This window comes from Fundulus heteroclitus, chromosome 8, assembly GCF_011125445.2.
Source record: "Fundulus heteroclitus isolate FHET01 chromosome 8, MU-UCD_Fhet_4.1, whole genome shotgun sequence".
NCBI lineage: Eukaryota > Metazoa > Chordata > Actinopteri > Cyprinodontiformes > Fundulidae > Fundulus > Fundulus heteroclitus.
The window spans coordinates 15,140,108-15,163,961 of record NC_046368.1 but is presented as its reverse complement, the minus strand read 5'-3'; the positions used below and the strand labels follow the sequence as shown (position 1 = coordinate 15,163,961).

General features: G+C 40.4%; 1 protein-coding gene across 1 annotated transcript; it reads left to right on the top strand.

Annotated features, from left to right (window-relative positions):
- Nucleotides 1-4,072: 4,072 nt before the first annotated feature.
- On the top strand, nt 4,073-23,854 carry rab14l (RAB14, member RAS oncogene family, like). The gene is made up of 8 exons (XM_036140166.1): nt 4,073-4,213; nt 13,545-13,603; nt 14,270-14,323; nt 16,517-16,694; nt 17,794-17,860; nt 19,884-19,971; nt 20,277-20,307; nt 21,557-23,854. Exons 2-8 carry the CDS (start codon nt 13,552-13,554, stop codon nt 21,732-21,734), a joined length of 648 nt encoding a protein of 215 aa, XP_035996059.1. The 5' UTR covers nt 4,073-4,213; nt 13,545-13,551; the 3' UTR covers nt 21,735-23,854.

Genomic DNA, 23,854 nt, shown 5'->3' with positions numbered 1-23,854 from the left:
AGAAAACTGACTCGACTTTTGCTTTGATTTTGTCACGACAAGATAAACAATCACAGCGACGGAGGGATTCAAATTCAAGTTTTCTGAGGCCGTGCGTATCAACCGGGAAAAGGCAGGTTATACTCTCGAGTTCAGGAGACTGGTCTCTGTCTCAAACTGAGGAGTTCAAGGATCCTGGGGTTCTTTTTTAGGAATGACAGCAGGATGGAGCAGGAGACCGCTGGATGGACTGGGGCTTCTCCTGAAGCAATGTCGGAGGTGCTCCAAGCCAATTAAGAAATCTGTCAGGTTCAAACACCTAAAACATTCATTAACAACGCAAGAAGGAGAGACAACAATGAGGTTGGGTTTTCAAATTATCTTGCAAGGAGAGGAGCCGAGATGCTTAATACAGATCTCCAAAACTCGCTCTGAAGCACTCCGTTCCCTCCTTTCTTTTTTATTAGGCATTGTCAAGCTAAGGGGTAGGGATAAGCAAAACAACTGTGACCTTCGAGATAATACCAAGCAGTTCACACAGTTCAGTTATGCGTAAGCACTCCAGATGTCTGAATAGAGTTCATAAAAACTGTTTATTATAGTCACAACGTATTTCTCTGCTTTCTGCAGGCCTTCTGCAAAGATGAGAGAAAGATCAGCCACATGAAATACACTTTAATATCTAAAACCTTAAAACTTCTTAGTAGTAAATAGTAAATGTATATGATAAATGCAATGAACATAGTAAATAGGATAAATAGTAAGAGTAATTCTATCAAAATCAAAGAATCAAAACTACAAATTTAATGTGCAAAGGCATTTTTCAGTTTCACCTTATTAAACTATGAGACCCTGTTTCATCAAACTGATGACAGCGCTCTTGTTGCATCCCGGTTGCAGTCAACTTGGAAATCCCGGCTTCCACTGAGAAAAATCAACTGGAACAGCCGCTATAGTTGGACTTTCTCCTCGGAAAGTCGGAGAAGGTTTTTTTTTAAGGCCAGTTATCTGATTCAATATGGCAGCTCCTTGCATCAAAAAGAGCAAACTGCCAGAGAGGACACAGAAAGACAAAAAAAACAAAACAGTAAGATGTGATAAAAAAACATGCTTACTTTACAAACCACAGTTGTCAGTGTTATATGTAGCGGCTGCAACTCTGAAGTAAACAAATTAAAAGTGGTGTTTGTGTGTGGAAAGTATAGCTTTAAAAGACGTTTAAAAGAGGTACTACAAACAAAACAACAGCTTTCCTGGCCGTTACCGTATTGTAATCATAAATAAATATTATTTCATTTATTTTGTAATCCTGATTTTCCGGCTTTATTAAATGGAACGCTTTTTACTTGGGTTTACTTCCTTTCCAGCTCCTATTTTTGATTTCTGATGCAAATGGAATGCAACATCTGTATTCATAGTAGAGAAAATGGTTGGCATCAGAGGGTTTTACATTAAATTGGGTTATTTTTTTGTTTTGTTTTGTTTTTAATAGCTGACCAAAAATCTTAGAGCTGGTTCTTATTTAATGAAGGAGTTTAAACTTTTCGTGGCCCAAAGAGCATGATCCCAGTGGTGTAAGTAAAAAGGTGGAAACATGCTTTGGAGCCATTATTCAGCAATGGGTAGAGGATAATTTCACCTCATTCAGATATTTTAAAGGTTCGTTCAAAATTTGCATGGAAACACAGCTACTGAGGAGCCAGTGGCCATGTGTTGTAAAAATCTTAAAGGCAAACTTTTTTTTCCCAGCTATAACCCCGAAGATTGCTCTGTCTGTTAAACAGTTCATTTAAAGACATTTTAGGCCAAATGAGCTGGGTATAGTAATATAGGCCAAGTTGTGTTTTCTGTGTCTCTGTGTGTAAAAATATGACATGTGAATTTTAATATGTAAATAGCAGATATCTTGTCATCAGATCTCAGGGCCTGTAGTTAGTCTCATTAATCTTAACTTTCCAAGAATGTTTTCTGTCATATGTCACAATGGCCTCGTGCAGATGTGATACTTCGTATGACTATATTCTCTGTTGTTAGTTTAATTTTGACTACAAATATTTTTAACTCTGTTTCTAAATATAAATTTGAGCTGAATAGTCGACAGTTACTCAGAATTCGGAAGATAACCCATGTGACCTATTCCTGGTAAATTTGTCAGGGTTACCTGCTTTGTTACAACATAAGGTCATATGGAGAAAATTATATTTTGTTATAAAAAAACAGAGTTGTGTAATTGATACAAACTTGTGCTCACTGTGTAAAAAGGGAAAAAAAGGTTAATGGAAGTTTTGAATTTGACCCAGAAAGTTTAGTTTAAATGCTGGTAAGTCACTAATTTAACCTTTAATCAATTTATAGTAATTGTGCTGCTTTACTAATCTTAAGAAATTTTGTAAAATGCACCTAAGATGTTATCCCCGGGGTGGTGCGACAATTTAATACTTTGTTCTGTCGTTGCCAGTTTGTTTGACAAACCAACATGCAGTGCTGAACGTTATTAAAAATCTGCACCAGACAACATATGGCTGTCATTTTACAACATGATGTACAAGCTGTGCCTGTAATAAATCTCATACTACAAAGGCAGCAGACAGCTCCATGTACTGGCGCTGCACAAGGTGCCCCCTTTTCTCCACTTGAGCACCAGCCCCCCACCCCCCAAAATCTCTGTGCAAGCCACTGCAAAACTATGACGGCTAAATTACTGGGTCAGAGTATCCCTAAAACTGCATATCTTTTGGGATGTTCCCAGTATGCAGATGTAAGTACCTGTCAAAAATGGCCCTGAGCAAGAACAGAACATGAGGCTCACAGATGCATGTGGGGGAGTGAAGCTTGTCGTTTGCCGTTTAATACAAAAAAGCTACTGTAGCTTAAATTGCTGAAGATGGTATTGCTGGTTCAAAGAAAAAAAAGGCCTTTATGGTTTATCTCAATATGTTGCATACTGGGCTGCATAGCCACAGACGAGTCAAGGCACCGATGATGACCCCTGCCCTGTCCGCAGCCGAGAGCGCCAACGGGGAGTTCATGAGCAATAGAACTGGATCGCAGAGCAATGGAAGAACATGGACTGGTCTGATGATTCACGTTTACTCGACATTACATGGGTAGCTGGGTGCATGTGTGTCACTTTACATGGAAACATGTCACCAGGATGTACCGATGGAGGACTCTGTGATGCTTTGGGCATCGATTTTGGGTTCGGCTATTAATCTGAATGCTCCTTTGACATGTACCACCTACCTATGCAGTGCTGGAGACCATTTACACTGTTTCAAAGAACTGATACTTCTCGATGGTTGTGGCATCTTTGAGGAGGATAACATTATGCCCCAAAACAACAATGGATCAGATGTGGTCAATTGCACAACAGGGAGTTTGAGTTAAACTCTCCACATCTCAATCTAGTCTAGCATCTTGTGAAGGTACCAGATAAAACGAGACCAATCCATAAAGGTCCCACCTTGCAATTTGCAGGATTTAAAGAATCTGCTGCAATAATCTTGGCTCCAGATTAAGAAAAGATAAGATAGGCTTTATTGATCTCACATCGGAGAAATTCAGATGTCACATCGGCTCAGTAATCAGTAGTCATAGGAAAGAGGAGTCAAGTAGGACGAGGTGCATCAAATGTATACACAGTGTGTCCTCGTTATACCATGGATCAAAAGGAGTATGTAAGAAAAAGTAAAAAAGAAAAAATACAAAAAGAAATAAGGCAGATGTCTTCTGTACATTTACTGTTCGGGTGTGGTAGCAGCAGAAGTCACTTCTTCCACGGCAAATCAGGTGCGCAGGTGATCATAATGTTATTCCTGGTTGATGTAAGGCTGCTTTTTGCAGGACCAATGCAGCAATGGCTCCACATCACACACATTAGGCAAAAATTGAAACCAAAAACACTTTTTTTATTTATTTGCTTCAACAAAAGCTTTTACCATCAAGCAACCATCGCCTTAAAAGAAGTTAAATCTTTGCTTCTGTGTTGATTTAACTATTGTTACATCTCAAATTTCTATGTGATGTGATTTAATGTTGAGGTTATTTATGTCCACTCTCCACTCCTACTGATTGTGCCCAAACAGCAAATCGCCGCATACGAGGTTCTTTGTCCCAGAAGCCCATTGTATAGAGCTGAGGAAACCCTGTGCCGCGAGCAGCCATCTTGAGCCAGGATAACCTGCAAACCTCTTCTGAACAGCTCCAAAAAAACGCCTGAAAGATTGAATTCCTGGTAAGGACAGACAGCAAGATTTACCTTAATGCGCCCCGAGAATGGAAATATGTAAATTAAGTAGAGAGGCACGGATGTTTTAAGTCATCAATCTGTGGAAACCGGTTAGCTTAAGCTGTGTTTGCCAGGAGACAGCTAAGTGGGAAGCTAACGTAGCTTGCTAACAGATAATTTAATTCGTGACACGGGTTGTTTCGTGTATTAAACAATGTAAAGCGTTATTTGGTTATTGGATTGGAAAATGATCTCCCCTGTGTCGCGTCGCTTGTCTGCTGTATGACCACAATATACGTTTGCTTAGTGTCCACTAGCTGACAAACTAGCATGCTAACGCAAACGCTAGCTGGCGTCGGTCTGTTGTTTTGTGTTATTTGTCGAAAAACAAAACTGTGGACAAGTTAGTTTTGGACTTCGATTGCTCACAGCGATTGTGCGAAACCGTCCCAATTTGTGAAAATGGTGGCAAATGAGTTACGTATTGTTTTTTTGTTTTTTTGGTAGCGTTTGTTGTCGAGAAGCATGCATTGACGTCAGCTAGCTTATTAGCTATAGCTAATGCAAACTTAGCTTTCAAAACACCTAACGTAGAGATGTCATTTTTTATCAGATTCGACCACGTATCTTGTTTTTTTCACGTCAGTGTATAGTCGTCTTTCCTGTTAGACCTGCTTTTAGAATTTTTGTCTTTTTATGCCTGATAAAAGCAACAAACTAGTCTAAACAGTGGTGTTTTTTTGCCGGGTTTCAAGCTAACGTTTAGCTAGCCTGTTTTCGGGGCTCAATAAAACACGAATCTGTCAAATTAAGACGTTTACATTTGACAGACACATTTAGTTCTGGCGTCGCTATTTCTAATTTTCGTATCTTAAAACGGAATGGAGACAGATTAAGAGGGCAGCTCTACACACAGTCTAGTGCTAATTCGTTCTCACCTCTTTTTGGATTATTTTATTTTATACAAAATTCAAACATATATAGAGAAAGAGACTTGTGAATAGCTTTGTGCGCATTTAAATGCTTCTTCATTTCAGTGTCGGTCCCTCTGCTCTGTGTGTACATCATATTTCTGTTAAACTACTGTGACCACGTTATGTATTGTCTTTCAGTTGTTTTGTTTATCATCGATCGCCTTAACACGACAATAATTGTTTTCTGTATCCGGAGTTTTGATGATAAGCCATGCTGTAAGTCTTCATTGGCACTTGTACCATGATTTAAAAAAAAATAATAATAAATTCAATTTAGTTTATATATATTGTGCCGATTCACAACACGTGTCATCTCGACACACTTTACAATTCAGTCATACAGAAGGATCGGTTAAAAAGTTTTCCATCCAAGGAAACCCAGCAGAATGCATCAAGTCAGTGTCTTGCAGCATTTTCTCTCCTGGATGAACATACAGCCACAGCGGACGAATGGTTGCATTGTGTTGTTGATTTTGCAGCAATCTCTCGTACTGAGCATGCATGTAGCGACAGTAGAAAGGAAAACTCCCCTTTTTAATAGGAAGAAACCTCCAGCAGAGCCAGGCCCAGTGGGAACGGCCACATCTGCATAACCGACTGAGGGCTTTGAGAAGACAGAGCAGAGACAAAATGAATGCGCAAACACTGATGCAGGAGTACTTTTCATATGGGAGGAAAGTAAAAACGTAATTGCAGCACTAGCCTCTTTTGTGGCTTCATCTAGTAGAGAAACACGGCTAAGCAGGTTTGCTCCAAGTCAGCTTTCTAGAGCATATAGTGGCAGTAAAGGCTCTGCCAATAGCTATATTTGGGAGAGAAACATGGCTAAACACAGGGCCAACATAATCTATAGACCAAAAACATTAAGTTGTTTACAGCAGTCGCTCAGCCGACGGCCCCCTCCAGGCCAGATGTCAATCCTAAAGCATTCATTATTTTTGGAAAAAAAGAAATGTGGTTGTTGTTGTTTATATAAAGATATGACAAACTTAATTGTCCTAGTTCCCTGACAGCATCAATTACCTACCTATTTAAAAGAAGACGGCCGGTATAACGATATAAATGACAGATGAGGGACATGATAAACATCTGTTGCTAAAGGAAGTAGAGGGGGGGGGGGGGTGTCACATGACTGTTTTTACTGAGAAATTAATGGTTGTGATTAAAGTGAATAAATGTGATTAAAATTTCAGTCCATATTGGTCATTTATGATAGCAAACCGTCTTTGCTTTGCGTTTCAGTATGAATCCCATTCATTACTCTGAAGTTAAACCACTTAATGAAAGATAAATAGTTTTGAGGCACAGTAGAGGCCGTTGAACTTGTTCCCTGGAAAGAGACTCAGTGTTTTAGGGGGAATATGAGAAGTGCTGAATCTGCAGTCTGATCACACGATCTTGACTTTTCTACATCCTGATGAATGCTCATCCTTCTAACTCTAACCGCAGATCTACTCTTAACTCTTGCTGGTAATATGCACTCTAATAGATTATCTCCCCGTCACGCTCGGGGATGGAGTGGGCGCACGAGGGTCACATAATAAAATTCAGTCAAGAATGACCTGAAGAGCCATGCAGGGATATTAAAGGCACTGCTGCGTAGCTGGTTCGTGGTCCAGATCACCTTAAATTTTGAATATCGAATTTTCAGCGTCTGGGACATGAGTCATTTCATTTAATAAACCTACTTTTTCTTATGATGCTGTTATATCACCAAGCAGACACGAGGAATTAACCGTTATGGGTAAAATAAAAACGTGGACGTATGTAGCTTTAGTTTCTGTTTGGATTGAATTAGGTACCCAAACAACCGATGATGGATGTAGCATGTGCATATAAACAGCTTTTGGGTTCTGTTGGTTCTCGTCAGCCAGCGTCGCTGCTGAAAAGCGGGTCAAGTTGCAGATCGTGGAGCGCTTTCAGTGTGAGCCAAGTCTTTTCTTGGGCCATTAGCAAAAACACAGATTGCACTTGAGCGTCACAACATGTTTACGCAGTTTCAGAGTAATCAGAGTAATCTGATGAAATAAAAACTTCAATAGAAACCTTTTTTTTTTCTTTTTAAATGTGCTTATTTGGTTTTATTTAGTTGTTCTCCTCGCATTCAGTAATGCGCTGTTCTCCGCAGGAATGGTTGCAGCAGAGCCCAGTGAAGATACAAAGTTTGGTCCTACTCTTTTAATATTTGGCACCCAAGAATCCAGCTATCTTCAGCTAAATGTTTTTTTTTTCAGCTTTTAAGCATTAGTTTGTCAGAGTTAACCTCTTTTTAGACATTGTTTGCTTTCACGTTTTATCTTTGCATTTATAGGAGATTTTGTTTGTTGTGACACACAAAACTTATGACCTGTCGACTTTTCAAGCATTATACAGGCAACTTTTATAAATAAATAAACAAGTGCTGTGTTTAGACATAATCAACCACTCTACTAAGAACTGAAAGTCGTGTTTAGTGGTAATTTACCACCGGCAGCAGATTGCAAATACATCGTTAAGCCACTTTTTACTGTAAAACTCTATACTCCTAAAAACCTTATGAAGGCAGAGGAACTCTTGCACAAGACCATTTAAAAAAAAAAAAAAAAAAAAAGCAATTCTGCCTCCTTTCAAACAAGAAACCAAGTAGGAAGTGACGGCCCAACTCAGGCGTGTTCATGTGCCAAGTGACTTTTAATAGATAAAAAGCTAATCTTGTTAGTTTATCTTAAATCTAGGCCACAGTGTTTATCTAAGTTGTCCGAAACAAATCGGCACAAGTACCCTGTAAAATGTAAATGTTTATACACAGCCTGAAATCCTCAGTTTATCCCAAAGTCCCAATTTGCCTCCAGTTTTGTATAATCCTGTAACTGTTATCTTGCTCGTGCCGTTCTTGCTCTTTTCCGGTTCGCTCATCTTATCGCAGCGCGTCCGCATTTTTCGGCGGTTGCGTCAGCGTCGCCACAACCAGTCGGACGCGGCGGTCACTGTCCTGCAGGTATCTTAAGTATGAGCGCGTATGCCAGTGCGGTTCTGGGTTGGGCGTGTGGCACAGCGACGTCAGCTGAAAGGAGCTGCAGCACAGATGACTGAACTTCCACTTGCTGAAAAGTGCGGCCTTAAGGCACGCTGCCCTTGAGCAAGGAAGACGGAGAGCGTAAGTCTGCAGAGTGATGATGCTTTCCAGGAAGTCTGGAAGTATTTTCAGAATCTCATTAGCACAAACGTCTGGAAATGCCTTCACCAAAGGTGGGAGTTTGATGTTAAAGTTCAACTGGATCTTACTGTTACTGATTGTTACACATGTAATAATCATTGAGCGATTACTTTTGACACTAATGTGAGTAAATCAGGGAAGAACGACGTCGACGGGTATTTAGCGAAGATAATGGCCTCGTCTGAAATGTTCTCATTATAGACCCTAGCTCCTGTTCCCTGACCTTTTGACATGGTCGACAGTAGGGCTGGACAATTAATCGCATTTGCAGTATAATCCCAATTTAAAAAAAAAAAAACACAATTTCCAAATGGCAGAGGTCTGCAATGCTTGTCTACGTGGCTAGGACGGGTCCTTCAGGTGTGGGTAATATGCTTAAAGTGGGTTTGCCTCCATATAGAAGAGAGTTACAGCAGTGAGATAATCTAATTTTATCACTTGTTTTAAAGTTTATATAATCAATACCAGAAACCTCCAGGAATCTCACTAAATAATAATTAATACTCAGACTTGTTTATTGGTTGCACTTTATGTTCAACAAGGATTGATGTTATTTATTCTGATTAATAAAAAAAATCAGTTCAATTGCTTGTTTTAGGTGGTATTTGTTTACAAACATCTTTATCTATGGCACATTTTTGTTGCTTGTTGTTGATGCAGAGAAAAGTCCAAATGAAATCGCAGTTTTGATTTTCGGCAAAACAACAACAGTGAGAACTGTATTGTGTGGAGGAGAGGAGCTTCGGGCTGCAGGGTCGATATTCGGACGGCCTTTAACTCCGACATCATTACGCGACGGAAGCGCTCGTAGATGATGCGAGTCAAATCCGGGCCGACAGCCTTCTGAAAAAGAACTACGAAAAGCAAATTTTTTCTGAATGTAGCGAACGGTTGATGCATGTTTCACACTCTGTACACACGAAGCAATAACATCACTGTAAATAATACTAGCGTTACCGATTGACCTAGCAACGCTTCACCCCACCCGCTCTGGTACTAACAATTTAAAATGACTTTGTGCTTGTACGTCATGTCACACAAGGGATTTCGGGTATGCCTTATGGCTCCTTAGTGCCAGTGAGGGACAGTGAGCTCCCTTATGCTAAAGGAACAACGATAGGAAGCATACAGGCTCCTTTTCCTACCTCCTTCCTTACTGACCGCACTATTCAGACAGTATCATGGCGAATCAGACCATACCAGTCAGACCTTTTCAAACACAGCCAATATCTCTGGAGTTGATGGCAGCCTGCCCTGTAAGCATGCGCCAGATTGCCGTTCCCAGTGAGAGCCTAATACTCTGAAGCAGTGGTCTGAAACCCCATTCCTCGAGGGCCGGTGTCCTGAATCTTTTAGACGCATCTCCGCTTCAACGCCCCTGACTCAAATACGAGCTCATTAGCAGAGCTCTGTAGAGCTTGGCTGCACGCTAGTTAAGCTGCTTTAGCCTTTTGATCCAGGTGTGTAGGGCCTCGTCTAAAGGTTTCAGGACACCGGGCCCCCAAGAGTTGAGTTTAGGAGCCGCTAATCCAGTCGACATGAATCCTTAGGGGGCGGCGCTTGGTTGGTTGTTGCTCTCTAGCAAGCAAGTTTGAAAACACTTTGATTTTAAAGACATCTGAACAGAACACCTCGTTAAAATCAGCTACTAAAAATGTGTGCCTCACAAGCATGTTTGTAAAAATGAGTTCTAGTATGGAAAAGATTTATACATTTTTAATGCTATTTATTTATATATGTATTATTTATATTTATTTATTTATATATATATATATATATATATATATATATAATATTTTTTTTTTTTTTTTTTTTTTTTACAAAAAGGAGTTTCTGCTCAGCTACTTCCCGTTTTAAACGACAAAGCACAAGCGGTTGTGGATTAACATAAAAGTGAACTGCATCTTTGCCTAATGATGAGCATAAAAGCTGACAAATGTTCATTTTATCAGGAGCAGCATTGCCCTATAATCCTGTAAGGATAAAGTCATTAACACATTTCTGAGCACATCTTTGTCAGTCCAGCTTCAGCTCCTGTGTGTGGGTGTGTTACTGATGCTTGTGTAAATATGTCTTTAAAAAGAGTCCTGGGAAGGTCATTTTGTGCAGTAAACCTGAGGGGTTTTTCCATGCCTGTGTTGGTTTAAATTAAGACAAAAGACCCTCGAGTTGAGTCTTAAGTTAAACTTTACATAACCTAGCTTAATTCAGCGTCAGCATTCATGGTTTAACTGTTTGTGTAAATGATCTTGAGTTTGTGTTCATATTACTAATTCCCATTGATAGCCTGACTTTAGTAAATGAACTTCACATACTTAATCATTTATCAAAGGCAAAACACTCCCAAAGGACTTTATACAATGCCCTTAACACGAATACCCTAATGTCTTATAAAATACAATATTACAGTTAAGGATCATTTATAATTTAAGGGTTTGATGTAAATGGGTTTCTACTGTTGGTATGTGGCATAAAGTTTGACCATGTTAGCTGTAAGCCTATATTGGCGATCTAAAGATTAAAAAATACAGCATCATGATTATTCTAAGCAAAATGATCAGTATTTTATACAGTTTTATGGGAAAAAATGTGTTACATTTCAATTCAGCAACAGTTAAGTCAGAAGGTTAAATGTAAGTATCAAAATCACCGTCATGATCAGTGGCGGTATTTAGTAGCGTTATAATATATGTTGAGTAGATTTGACGACTAGTATTTATAAAATGAGATCAGCGGCAAAATTAGTCTGTTGACTGAACTTACAACCCAAGTTTCAGTGTTTCAAAAATGTGTTTTTTTTTTTTTTTTAGTTCAGAGCTCTAAATATTTAAGCTTATGGCTCTTATTGTGAAGGCTTGCAGGAAGTTCTGTCCCAGCTCATCTGTACTTCTGTTTACAGTCAGAAACATTCAGGCTCCATCCGAACACCCTTAATTATAGTTACTAGCTCTCTCTCCAGACATTTTCGTTAATTTCCGTGATGCGGCTGCGCTGATACATCATATCACGCAAAGGATTATGGGATACTTTAAGGCTTCTTAGCGCCGGTAAGGGACATTGCGGGGTTCCTACGCAAAACTAGCCGCAGGAGGGAGATGCAGGCTACTTTACCTCATTCCTTACTAACTCCACTATTCAGAAAGCACTTTATCATGGCGACCGCTGACGAACTTCTCCTTTGGCTAAAGAGTCCTTACTCTATAAAGGTATTAAGATTAAGCCCCAGCTAGCATTTTACCTGACTTAGCAATAGCCGACAGTTCAGGGCAGAGTACTACTGGCCCTCTGCGTTTACTAATACAAAAACCCTTTCAGGTCTAGTTACAATTTAATTTAGCTGAAGTGAGCATCTGCCACACTGTCTGTAAGTTTTTAATTACACACGTAGTTTTAATGGTAATTTTAAATTCAAACCAGTGTTACTGTTAGGTTTTAGGCCAGTAATCATTAAAACCATTTATTATATCACAGTATATCCTCATCACAGTATCTGTGTGTTCAAGCTTCATTTTGCAACGGGCCGTTTGAAGTGCATTAATCGCTGGCTAATATAGTCCAAGTGTTATGAACTGGCATTTTTCATCCTGATGTGACATTCAGCCAGTTGGCAGCAGACGCTCACACCGCACACAGAAACCGGCCCAAATGCTAAAGGCCACAGAGTGTAGGAAGCACAGATGAGGAGGAGAGGAAAGAAGAAAACAGGAATACGTCGCAGCTGATATGGCAATTTCTTTTTCTTTTTTGTTAAATATTGTGCAGGCCTGTTTTATGTCTACATGTAGGTGTTTTTGAGCGTGCAGTGTTGTTGAGCCACAGGTCGTCTAGATCAGGAGTCTGAAACCTGCGACTCCGGAGCCACGAGTGGTTATTTATAGGGCTGTGCATAAAAATCGATATAAAGATTAATATTGATATTTTTAAAAACGATTTAATATCGATATTCTGGCTTTCAATATCGATATACCTCCCAACCTCTAGGGGGCGTTATTACAGCGCAACCATTACAGTTCACAGCGAAGGAGAGCAAGTGAGAGGAATTTGTGGAACGGCCGACAGGATTTTAGAAGCTCCTTTGTCCCTAAAATCAGATGTTTGGGCACATTTTTGGTTTCTGTGACACGTTAAATGCATTGAAGCAAATGCACTTTATTTTCCTGTTAATATGTCAGTGATCAATAAATAGAACATAAACATCATATTTGGCTGATTTTGGTGATTGAATCACTGAGCATTAATTCATAGTAATAAATATCGATATTGGAATCAAATCAAGCTGAGCTATGTATCGAGAATCGTATTGAATCGGCTTATCCTAGATGATACCCAGCCCTAGTTATTTATAACGTTGGCTAAGAATGATAAAGAAGCAACTAATGTTATTAAATATAGACATACGAGCAAATGCTGGTTTTAGCCGTGTTTCTGTTCCTTAATGGAATAAAGGAACCGTGCTTTAAGTTTTTACGCCCTTTTCCACATTTGTGGAAATCTCATAGAAGGAAATGTGTGCATCCTCTATTGTGCATAAGTTTTGTTTTACTTTATTCTTAAACCTAAAACGTTAAAAAAAACATTTTTAAATATTCTTTTTCTCTTTTTATTTTATTTTTTCCAAAAGGTTGTGTAACAGTGGCTCTAAATGAGTCTGTTTGTCTGGACTCAGGGTGAAAAGGGCTCTTTGGATTGTAAATGTTGCAGAGCTCTGGTCTAGATCAACCCTGGTTGTCACGTTAAAGCTGGTATCAACATTATTATTAGTATTTGCTTTAATTTTTTTCTTAATGAAGTGGTTATACACAGAACGTTTGTTTTTTTTCTGAACACTTGCTCTGAAGAAAGAATTATTCTGTATGTATGTAAACCCTGAATGGTACGAGTTAAATAAATAACGGAGCCTTCTTTACATCTGCAGTTCTGCTGTTTCTAGGATATTTGCTGATTTATCAAGTAGCTAAAAAAAAGAGGAAATTTTCATTGCCATCTGCCCAGTGGTCAGCATTTTGTGTGGTCCCTTTTAAATCACATCACACTCCTGTGTCTTTACTTCTTTAAGCAAATGAATCTAGTCAGTGATGGGTTTGAGTTGTACAAAGCTTTGCGGTTTACTTGTCCTCTTTCAGAAATGTTTGATTAATGACAAACCCGCCCTGTGTTTTCCCTCCAGAGCCACGATGGCCACCGCACCATATAACTACTCCTACATTTTCAAATACATCATTATTGGTAAGTGAACCTGCGTCTGGTAACAATCCTGGTGTTACTTGTTAAAGGGGAGCGGTTTGTATAGCACTTATATAAACCGCTCCCCTTTAACAAGTAACCAGGATTCAAATCTGTGTTTTTTTTATCATTGTAGTACTTTTATAGTGGTCATTTTCGTGCCTGTTGCTATTTCTCATGTAAAACTTACACTTAGAAATGCACAACCGCCGGAAAACCTACAACTTCTGGAGGTTTCTATTAAGCTGAGGTGAAACTGTGTCAAAGGGCGGGGATGAGCAAGCTACTTTCAGCGTTGTGTAATCTCTCACTGTCGCTTATGATTAACTTCCTTACATTAAAAGGCCCAAATGCAGATTATTTGCTATGGTGTTTTTAGATTAGCCGAACTGCCTTTGCACTGCTTGGCCGTTACAGCTGCATGCACGGACCAGATGAGGGTAAAAACATACAATTTACAGCAAGAGAAAAAGCTTTAGCTACCAGAGAAAACCACGGTATAAATAAACGTCTCTCTCTCTCTGGCTCCCGTCTCATAAGACGGCGTGAAAGTTTACGTGTTGTTGCTATAGTTATTGGGGGGGCAACACAGCAGGCTTGGATAAATGAATGATTGCTGCTCTGTTTCCTTGGCTGACCACAGTTTTGTCTCCATATCTCTCTCAATAGGGGACATGGGGGTAGGAAAGTCCTGTTTGCTTCATCAGTTCACAGAAAAGAAATGTAAGTACTGCCCCAATTTTTAACTCGTCTGTGTGCCTTTGTGCGCGCCCCGGTGCCTTGCAAGGTTGCCAGATATCTCTGGAGTGCCTAAATCGCTTTTAGATTTCTCTTTTTTTTACGCCAGCGGATGTCGGCGGAAAAAGAAGATGAATAGGAGCTGAACAGTGAGAGCCTCTTCTCCTGTGCATGAGCCAGCTGCAGCCTCCCATTGCCATTCAGCTCAGTTGTGCTTAGTGCGACTATTAAAAAGCCAGATGCTGTGTTTCTCATTCATGTCTGTAATCACATCCTGGATGAGTCCAGACACACCCACGGAGGTGTTTTTTTTTTTTTTTTTTTTAGAAAAGGTGTTCAGCCGTTTTGAGCAAAATTTCACTGTGTGCGCAGTTTAAATCCTTGATGCAGCTTAATACAAATGCTAAATCCACTTTTATTCATCTTGATTTTATACAGTTTCCAGGAAAGGGGATCTCAAGTAATTTTACAACACAGGTGAAAAGGTTATAAGATGCAATTCAATCTGGTACAGAGTGAGATAAACCGCCGATCAGAAAAAAACACGTTAACTATACATAAATCCACATCGGTATATCGATTGGATGATTAACGATCCAATTACATTGATGTAAATTGTAAATGTGGATCCATGTCGTCCTTTTCAAGATGCACCTTTGTTTTAAAATTCACAAGGCATTAGACTTTAGTCAACAGGTGATCTATTAGTTATTTTTTTATTATAAGATTTTCTATTATTTAAATGTATTAAAAAATTAAATTCTCAGTTTGTATTTATTTTTGCGAGTTTATCAGATTAATAGTGCTAGATGGGCAGATGATATTGCATCTTCTTCTCAGTTGAATTTCAATGGAATTTGCATCATAATATACTTCCTGATATTGGCAAATATCGTATCAGTGTCCAAACAAATTGATTTAACATCATCATATTGTGACAAATTTGCTGACTTACAGCCCTAATTTTAATGTGTCCCCATCATATAGATCACAAAATAAAGAAATAAGAAACAAATGTATAAGTTCTCTAACATTTCTTTTGTACTCATGTTAATTTACCAATCAGCTTCCTTCAGCGGAAGATATTTAGACAATCAAGCGATGCAGAGATGTTGACTCGCATCTTCCTTCAAAGATTCTTTATTGTCACAGCGTGTTACTGTGGTCAAATTTTGGTTTGGCCACTCCAGCTTAGACTACACATTAAAAAAAGACAAACGCAATGAACAAGGGTTAGTGTTTTTTTTTTTCCTTCTCATAGCGTTAAAAGATTCAAAGATTAAAAAGATGAAGATTCAAAAGTTTGTATGAACTAGTTGTCCTTCATGAGTCCCAGATAACAGATAATAAGGTTATAAGGTGCTTATTGTGCAATGATGATTAGAGGGTTCATTTACAGAACATAAGAACCATGTCAAAGGTCAGGGAACATTAGACATTCTAAAATAATAGTGTACAAGTTGGCATTAAGGTGATTGTAACGTATGATGGGCTAGTGACGGTGGGGCGATTGCCCTCACAGCTCTGAGGAAGAAGCTGTTTCTAAGTTTAATTTGGAGTTACAGCTTCAGAAACGTTTACCTGATGGGAGAGGAGCAAACAGCGCATTGCCTGGGTGTGTGGCATCAGTGGAGATGCGTCTGGCACTTCTTTGGGCTCGTTCTGCATAAATTCAGTTCAGATCTTGCTGACGACATCCCACAATCCCCTGCGTTGTTCTCACCCCTGAACTGTGCAGCTTCCATACCACACAAAAATGGTAAAAATCAAAGTCAGGCTATTTTCATTCCTTTCAGACGTGCTTTTACTCTAAATACATGGTTAGATGACCCTGGCTTTGTGGATCAATATGTAGCTTAAATCTAACATATTGTGTTTAATAATTGTAGCAATTAGAATCGTGTATATCCAGAATCTGACGCGTGTTTACCTGAACCAAGCCGAGTTCTGTTCCTCTAATCCCAACAACATGTTCAAGGCTCTGTAAACAAATCAGAGACTCTTACCTAAAGGCAAGACGAAATCCAGAGGAAATAAAATGTTTGTTTGTGTATTAGATATTTATACGTTACTAATGCCACTTGTAGGTTGGGTAAAAGGAGCATCTCCTCCCGACAGTAAACGTAGGGAACGTGTGCGAGACGACGGGTAACGTCTTCTGCCTTCTTTGCTCTGCAGTTATGGCGGACTGCCCTCATACAATCGGCGTGGAGTTTGGTACGAGGATAATCGAGGTGAGCGGACAGAAAATCAAGCTGCAGATTTGGGACACGGCGGGCCAGGAGCGCTTCAGGGCCGTCACCCGCTCCTACTACCGCGGGGCCGCAGGGGCGCTCATGGTCTACGACATCACCAGGTGAGCGTTACTCGCGCTAAAACCAAAGTTTGCAACATGCTGGTGAAGATTCTCAGTCATCCAGGTCATGGTCTTTCCAAAAAAAGTAAAAAACAAAGCAACTGGACTTGTTTTCCGTAGTTGAAGACGTTTCGTTTCCTCTCCAGGAAGCTTTCTCAATTCAAAAGGTCTGAAGTAATGATGAGTAATGATGGAGTAATGTGGAGTACTAAGCTTTATACTACTGCCCAAACAAAGGCCTTGTGATGGCTTAGATAACATGCAAATACAACCGAAAACAGGTCCACCCCTTAGTAATGGGCGGCCATTAAAGTCGTTAAAGCCTTTACTAAGGGGTGGACCTGTTTCGGTTGAATTTGCATGTTATCTAAGCCATTACAAGGCCTTTGTTTGGGCAGTGATATATAGCTTGGTACTCATCATTACTCCAGACTTTTTAAATTGAGAAAGCTTCCTGGAGAGGAAGCGAAACGTCTTCAACTACGGAAAACAAGTCCAGTTGCTTTGTTTTTTACTTTTTTTGCAAAGTTTGCAACACGCACCCAAACGCGCTTGTTGCTGGAAGATGTAAAGCATCCTTAGACGGTGCATGGGGTACGCCAAGCAAACACAGCGCAGCATGTGGGAGATATATTTAGAGTGGAGGAAAGTCTGTTTGTTGGGTAGAGATGCTGCATGAAACAGGAAATTATGAGAAACGTTTATAATCAGATGGTTTCTGTTCTTTCTGTTCATGAAATGTATGTTAAAATGAATATTTGTTTAGCCTCTGCTGCCAACATACAGATGTTCATTTCCTGTTATCAGGGGTGTGGCTTGTCCAGTTCAGAAACCACTGTGTTTAGAAAAAATAATGATATAAGAAAAAAAAAAAAAAAAAAAATATATAAATAAATAAAGAAAACCAGCAGAGTGGTTGGATCTCACTGCTTCAGTCAAACCCTCCTGATGGTTTATAATAACTCACCTTTGACTCGTGCAGCGACGCTGTTCTTATGGTGCAGCTGCTGTCTGGTTGCCTTGAGCGAGGGCGGGGGGGCGGGATGGGATTATGTCTTGACTTGCTGTCATAGTAACGCCTGTCCATGTCGCCTCGCAGGAGAAGCACTTACAACCACCTGAGCAGCTGGCTTACCGACGCCAGAAACCTCACCAACCCCAACACCGTACGTATCCACGCCCACACGTCCACGCTGCTACTCTGATCTACAGTTAAAGTAGATTCATCAAATTATCTCATATTATTTTAGACTTCATCCATGTTTCCTTAGCCAGTAGCAGGGTTTTCCTTTAATTACTCCGTCTTCAGTTTTTCCGCCATTTTATTTTCCTTCAGTTCTATTTAAAAACCACAGGCCCTGTTTCTTAACTAGATTTTTCTGGGCACATTTGATTAGCTCTAAACCATCCAGCTCTCCATCAGAGAACTATGCAAGTGCAACAGGTCCCTTTCTATTTCAGGCTTTTTAAAATAAATCTGGTGTTTTTATCTAACCTAAAAGGAAGCTTAACACAAGTCCTGCCCTTAAAGCGCACTAATTTAATGTACAACAAATGACTACATAAATTTGCCACTAGCGATTACTTCAAATGAAATTTGCACCTAAATATTCTCCTTTTTAAAACAAGATTTTCTGAGATTTGCCATCATGGTAGGTATTTGTTGTTGTGCATGTAAAGCAGACACAATGGGGAAAGGAAAACCTACTTTTCTAAATGCACTGACAGTAGGGTTTGCTCACTGATTTATATTATTTTTTATTTCTTGCTGAAATTACCTGTAGAGGCCAAGAGGGGGCATTAGGGATGCCAGTGTTTCCCCTACCATTCAACAAGGGGGGGCGCCCCGCCCCGCCCTGCCAACAAAAACAAAACAAAAATCCACCTTCCTGAGTCCTGCCTGAAAACAGATGGCTGCTTTAATCTTGGAAAACACATTTTTGTAGCTAGATATACCCCATGAATGGATCAGAAGCTGATCCCAAATGTAATCAAATTAGAATTGAATAAAGTTATGCTGAAAAATATTCTGAACATCTAGATTTTAAAGACATTTTCAATCAATTAAGAAGTATGAGGGAGGAGAGGCAGGTAGCCTTTAAAATATAACAATGTATAAAGGTACATGATAGAAACATAAACAGAGACAGATGGATAAATAAGAGAAAGATTGAGAGAGATGGAAGATGGGTTCTTCTATGACATTAATGGAAAGCTAAGTGGAAGAAAGGAGTACGCTCTAGCAACTATAAACCTAGTAAGTTTATTCAATATAAAAGTTAAGTTTATTTTGGCCTTATGTTAGAAACAGGGCAGTGTACTCCATCTACTCTGTCCTGACAGACGGATATCTCTCCCTCTCAGGAGAGAGCTGCAAAAAGGGAAATAAAAGTAAAATTTTCTTGAAATTAGTATATTTTTTCCTTTTTTGAGTATTTTTACCCCTAAAATAAGATAATTAGATATCCTGCACTTGAAATAAGATGACGGAGATGAATTGCTTTTATTTTAAGTGCAGAAATCTGATTACATTGGCAAATCGTCTTATTTACCTGCTCAAATCATGGAAAAATTAACTGATTTCAAGAATTTTTTTACTTTTAGTTCCCTTTTTGCAGAGCGGACACACTTGGAAATAATATTTAATGCGCCTTATAATCCGGTGTGGCTAATGGTCTGAAAAATACAGTACATATTAATAATTGTATGATCGTTAAAGACATTTATGTCCTCCACATTTAGGTGGTGGATCAGCCAATCAGCTCTCTCCGTTTCCTCCGTCTTCCTGCTTCAGACACTGAGGCTCACTAAAAGTCCTCACTACTCCTAACGTTTTGTCACTTTAGGATGCTTTGAGAATAACTTTTATCATATTGAGATGAAAAATCTTAGAATTCAAGAAACTCTACAAAGTTTCCTTAAAATGATGTCACTAAGAGCAACTTTTAGTCGCGGGGATCTTTGTGAATACGGACACAGAAGTCTGACGGTAATTTTGTTTCTCCGTGAAGTTGGTGTTTCTAGAGACAAAGATCAGTACAGATCTAATGATACAGTCGCTGCTCAGCAATCTGCCCCCATGTGTTCCTCGCTTTATCTGAGAATCTCTGAATAGACGAGCCATGTTCAGTTTTATCTGTTTGCGCCTCGTATCACTCAGCGTCTCGCTCTTCCTCTTCCTGCCGCCAGGTCATCATCCTCATAGGAAACAAAGCCGACTTGGAGGCCCAGAGGGATGTGACGTACGAGGAAGCGAAGCAGTTTGCTGAGGAGAACGGTGAGCCGGACACGTTTCATTCGAACGTGGTCTTTAGCGGTCATATTGAGGTTTGTTTAAAAAAAAAAAAGGTTATGATTGACCTGAGGCATTACCAGCATTTTGTTTTTTGTCATCGTTGCCTTACTAGAACACTTTCTTTTTAGCCTTTTTCTTTGTGGTTAAAAAAAAGTTTATGATTGTCCTGAGACATTAACTGAGGTTTCACTTGAGAAAAGATTTGTTCATTTCAAAACGGGATGAATGAGAAGTTGGGATGTGAATTTAGGAGGGCATTTTAATGATTCATTCTTTCTTTTTCTCAGGTTTATTGTTCCTGGAAGCCAGTGCAAAAACGTAAGTCACCACTGCCACACAGGGAAAAAGGCCTTTTGTCAGCCTTAGTCTGTTTTATTGGGATATTATATGAAGGACACTCATGATTCTGAAGTGCAGCTAATACAATCTATGCTACACGTCACAGATTTTTTAACTTAAATCAGAAACCATTTACCTTTTAACCTGACCCTAGCCAGATTGATATCGCTCCACCTAGCTTCACTCACATACATCTGGGACATCTCCCATAGAGAGTGATTTCTCCAACCAATTTTATGGTCCAGCCAATCAGGACGCAGGGCTGGAGTTTCATAGATGTGACGTAGTGGAGAAGCGACCGTGACATGAGACTGTTTTTATTCAGACAACAATGGCGGCTCGCATCGAGGAAGCAAGCGTTAACATTGATGCTGCTATTTCTTTCGTGTTGTCCAATCTACCTAATATTGTTTCATTAAAAGAACATCAGAGAACGGCTCTGAAGGCTTTTGTTGGTGGAAACCATGTTTTCGCCCTTCTCCCGACCGGATTTGGCAAGTTTTGTTTTCGGGGCGTGGCGGAGTGGTTAGTGCTAACCATGTTAGGAGGCCTTTAGTCCTCGACGCGGTCGGCCCGGGATCGACTCCGACCCGCGGCGCTTTGCCGCCTGTCTTCCCCCCTCCTCCTGTCAGCTCACTGTCAATAAAACACCTGCCACTAGAGCCACAAACACATTTAAAAAAAAAAAAAAAAAGTTTTGTTTTTTTCCTGCTTCGGTCTCATCAGCGTCACGGGTTAGCTTTCTGTGTAAAAAAAAAAAAAAAAAAAAAAAAAAGATGACAGACAAGTGGCTTATCCAATCATATGCAAGGATTTTTGATAAAGCCCAGCCTTCAATAAAGGCAATTCCTATAGATCCAGATGGATGTGAGTGGAGCTAGGCGGAGCGACATACATCTGGCTAGAGTCAGGTTATTTACCTTTTTTCCTTCCACTTCACAATTATGCACCACTTTGTTCTGGTGTGTCAAATAAAATGGTCGATGTAATGAGGCAAAATGTACGAACCTTATGCGGGACAGTGGTCTCCAACTCGCATCCTGGAGGTCCCCTGTCCTAAACACCTAATCTGCCTCACTAGCACGCAGTCTGACGCTGCTGCTGACCTCCATCAGAGTCAGGTGTGTTCAAGGCGGACACCAGGACCGGAGCTCGAGACCGCTGCCCTACATGAGCGTTTACCTCGTCTTGCATTTTTTGACCTTTTTGTTCTCCTGTAATTGTCCAGAGGCGAAAATGTTGAGGACGCCTTCCTTGAAGCTGCTAAGAAAATCTACCAGAACATCCAAGATGGCAGTCTGGACCTGAACGCCGCAGAGTCAGGGGTGCAGCACAAGCCCTCGGCGCCTCAGGGCGGTCGACTAACCAGTGAACCCCAGCCCCAAAGGGAAGGTTGTGGCTGCTAATGACCAAGCAGAACCCCTACCCTCCTCCTCCTCCTCCTCCCCAGCGCCCTCCCTTCTTCATCATCTGTTCTGGCCGGCCTCCCTTGAGCAAACCCCTCCATCCATTCCAGCGCCTTCGTACCTTCATCCCTCACCGCACCAGGAGCTGCATGAGAGCGAGGCCGCAGAGGAAAGGAAGGGCAAACGTCGACTTACGCCAGACTGAGCTGGGCTGTGTGGACTACATCTCTCCCTCCGCCCGTCTCTCTTTGTTCCTGTCTCACTCCTCTTTCAACTATCGGTGTACTTTTGTCCACTCCTCCTCCTCCTCCTCCTCCATCATTCAGTCTAGTCCCCTCGCCTCCCAACATCAGTAGGATTGTAGTGGTCTCTGACACTTTAGATAGACTCAATGTTCAATCGATAATAAAGCAAGACTGTTTTTTTTTTTTTTATGTTCGGTTTTATATAGACATATATGTATGAAATATACACTGCAGAAGTTTCACGCGCCACTTATCAATTTTGTATAAATCGAATCTGAATGACATCCCGAAACTCTTCAAACGCATGGTTTATGATTCCTACTTTCCACCTGCAGATAAGAGAGAGAGAGAGAGAGAGAGAGAGAGCAGAAGGTCATGAAGTTAATTTATTAAGCAGCCACACAGATCCAGCAGGAAGGAGTAGTTAAGTACGCTTTCCCTTTCCTGCTCGGCACAGAAGTAGCCTATTTTTTTTTTCTTTTTGTCATTTCTGAGGAACTCAGGAGAGATGCAGTGAAGAAAAAATAAATAAATCTTGTATAGAAACAAGAAATAAGCGCCACAGATGTTAGGAATTACCCTACTGCTGCTTCTTCTTCTTCTTTGGTGTTTTCCAGCTGGTATGAAATACTGGATGGGTGTCTCACTCAGACGTCACTTTAATCAGAATTCACATCGCTTTCCTTTCTCCGCCTCTGCCTCATGCGTCCGACCCCCCCCCCCCCCCCCCCCCCCCCCCCCCCCCCGCCAAACTCTCCCCTCACCATCATGTCGACACGTCTCTTACCAGCATTTTGTTTTTTGGTCATCGTTGCCTTACTAGAACACTTTCTTTTTAGCCTTTTTCTTTGTGGCACTTACTCTCTCCAGGCTAGCGCTGGCGATCCAGTAAATGAGCTCTTCTGGGATCGCGCTTGCACTCTGAAAGTAAAATACGTTTTTTTGTTTTGTTTGTTTTTGTGTGTGTTCAAAGCAAACGTCTCCCTGTTTCTTAAAGCTGCACCGAAGAGCTGATCCGTTTATCCGGACTCATCCCGACACCAAGCGGCATGACCCCCCCTTCCTCCCCCCGATCCCATCTGAAACATGAAGTTGTAAAACAAAATTGTTCATTTCCTTCAAGTACAATTTCTCTGTAACATAGCAGTTCCCTGACTGAACAGCTGTATATATTATATTGCTTCTTAAGCGCTGGTGATGACCCTGCTACTGTACTTTTGGTTCAAGAAATGTATCCGGTGGCTCCGCCAAGATCTGTACAGTGGGTGTGCTAGTGGGTTGCCTGTAATTCATGCTTGGGGGGGGGGGGGGGGAATTCTGTAACATAGTTTCTATTAATAAATGTATGTAAAGGACAGAGCCGGGCAAGCCGTCTGCACACTACAGAGTTAGCTGAGGGGGGAGAGAGAGAAAGAGGTCTGAGATGCGCAGGTGTTGTGTCGTCATTTCTGTACAGATTATAGAGAGCAGGGGGCGTGTTTGTGTCCGGTTTGCTTCATTTTTTTCCCACCCCATCAAGGCTGCTTCCTGCTGGAGGAGCCCTGCAGCGACGTCTTAACTTCTTTTTTTATTATTATTATTTTGGCAGCAGGGATTGGTTTATTATTGTGAGTTGGGCGGGCTTCCTTTGTCCCCGGTGTCCCACCTCTTTGCAAATCGAGTGACCACTTCCTGCTTTGTCTGTCCACAAGTTAAAAAGGAAAAAAAAAAAAAAAAACGAAACAAAAAAAAGCAAAACAAGTAAATATGTATAAATTTTTAAGAAGCTGTGCTAACATTTAAATGCGTTCTTTGCGTGTATATGATTTTAAAATGTTGACATTTTGATTTTAATGACGAAATACTCTAGTCAGAAAAATAAATTATACATAACCT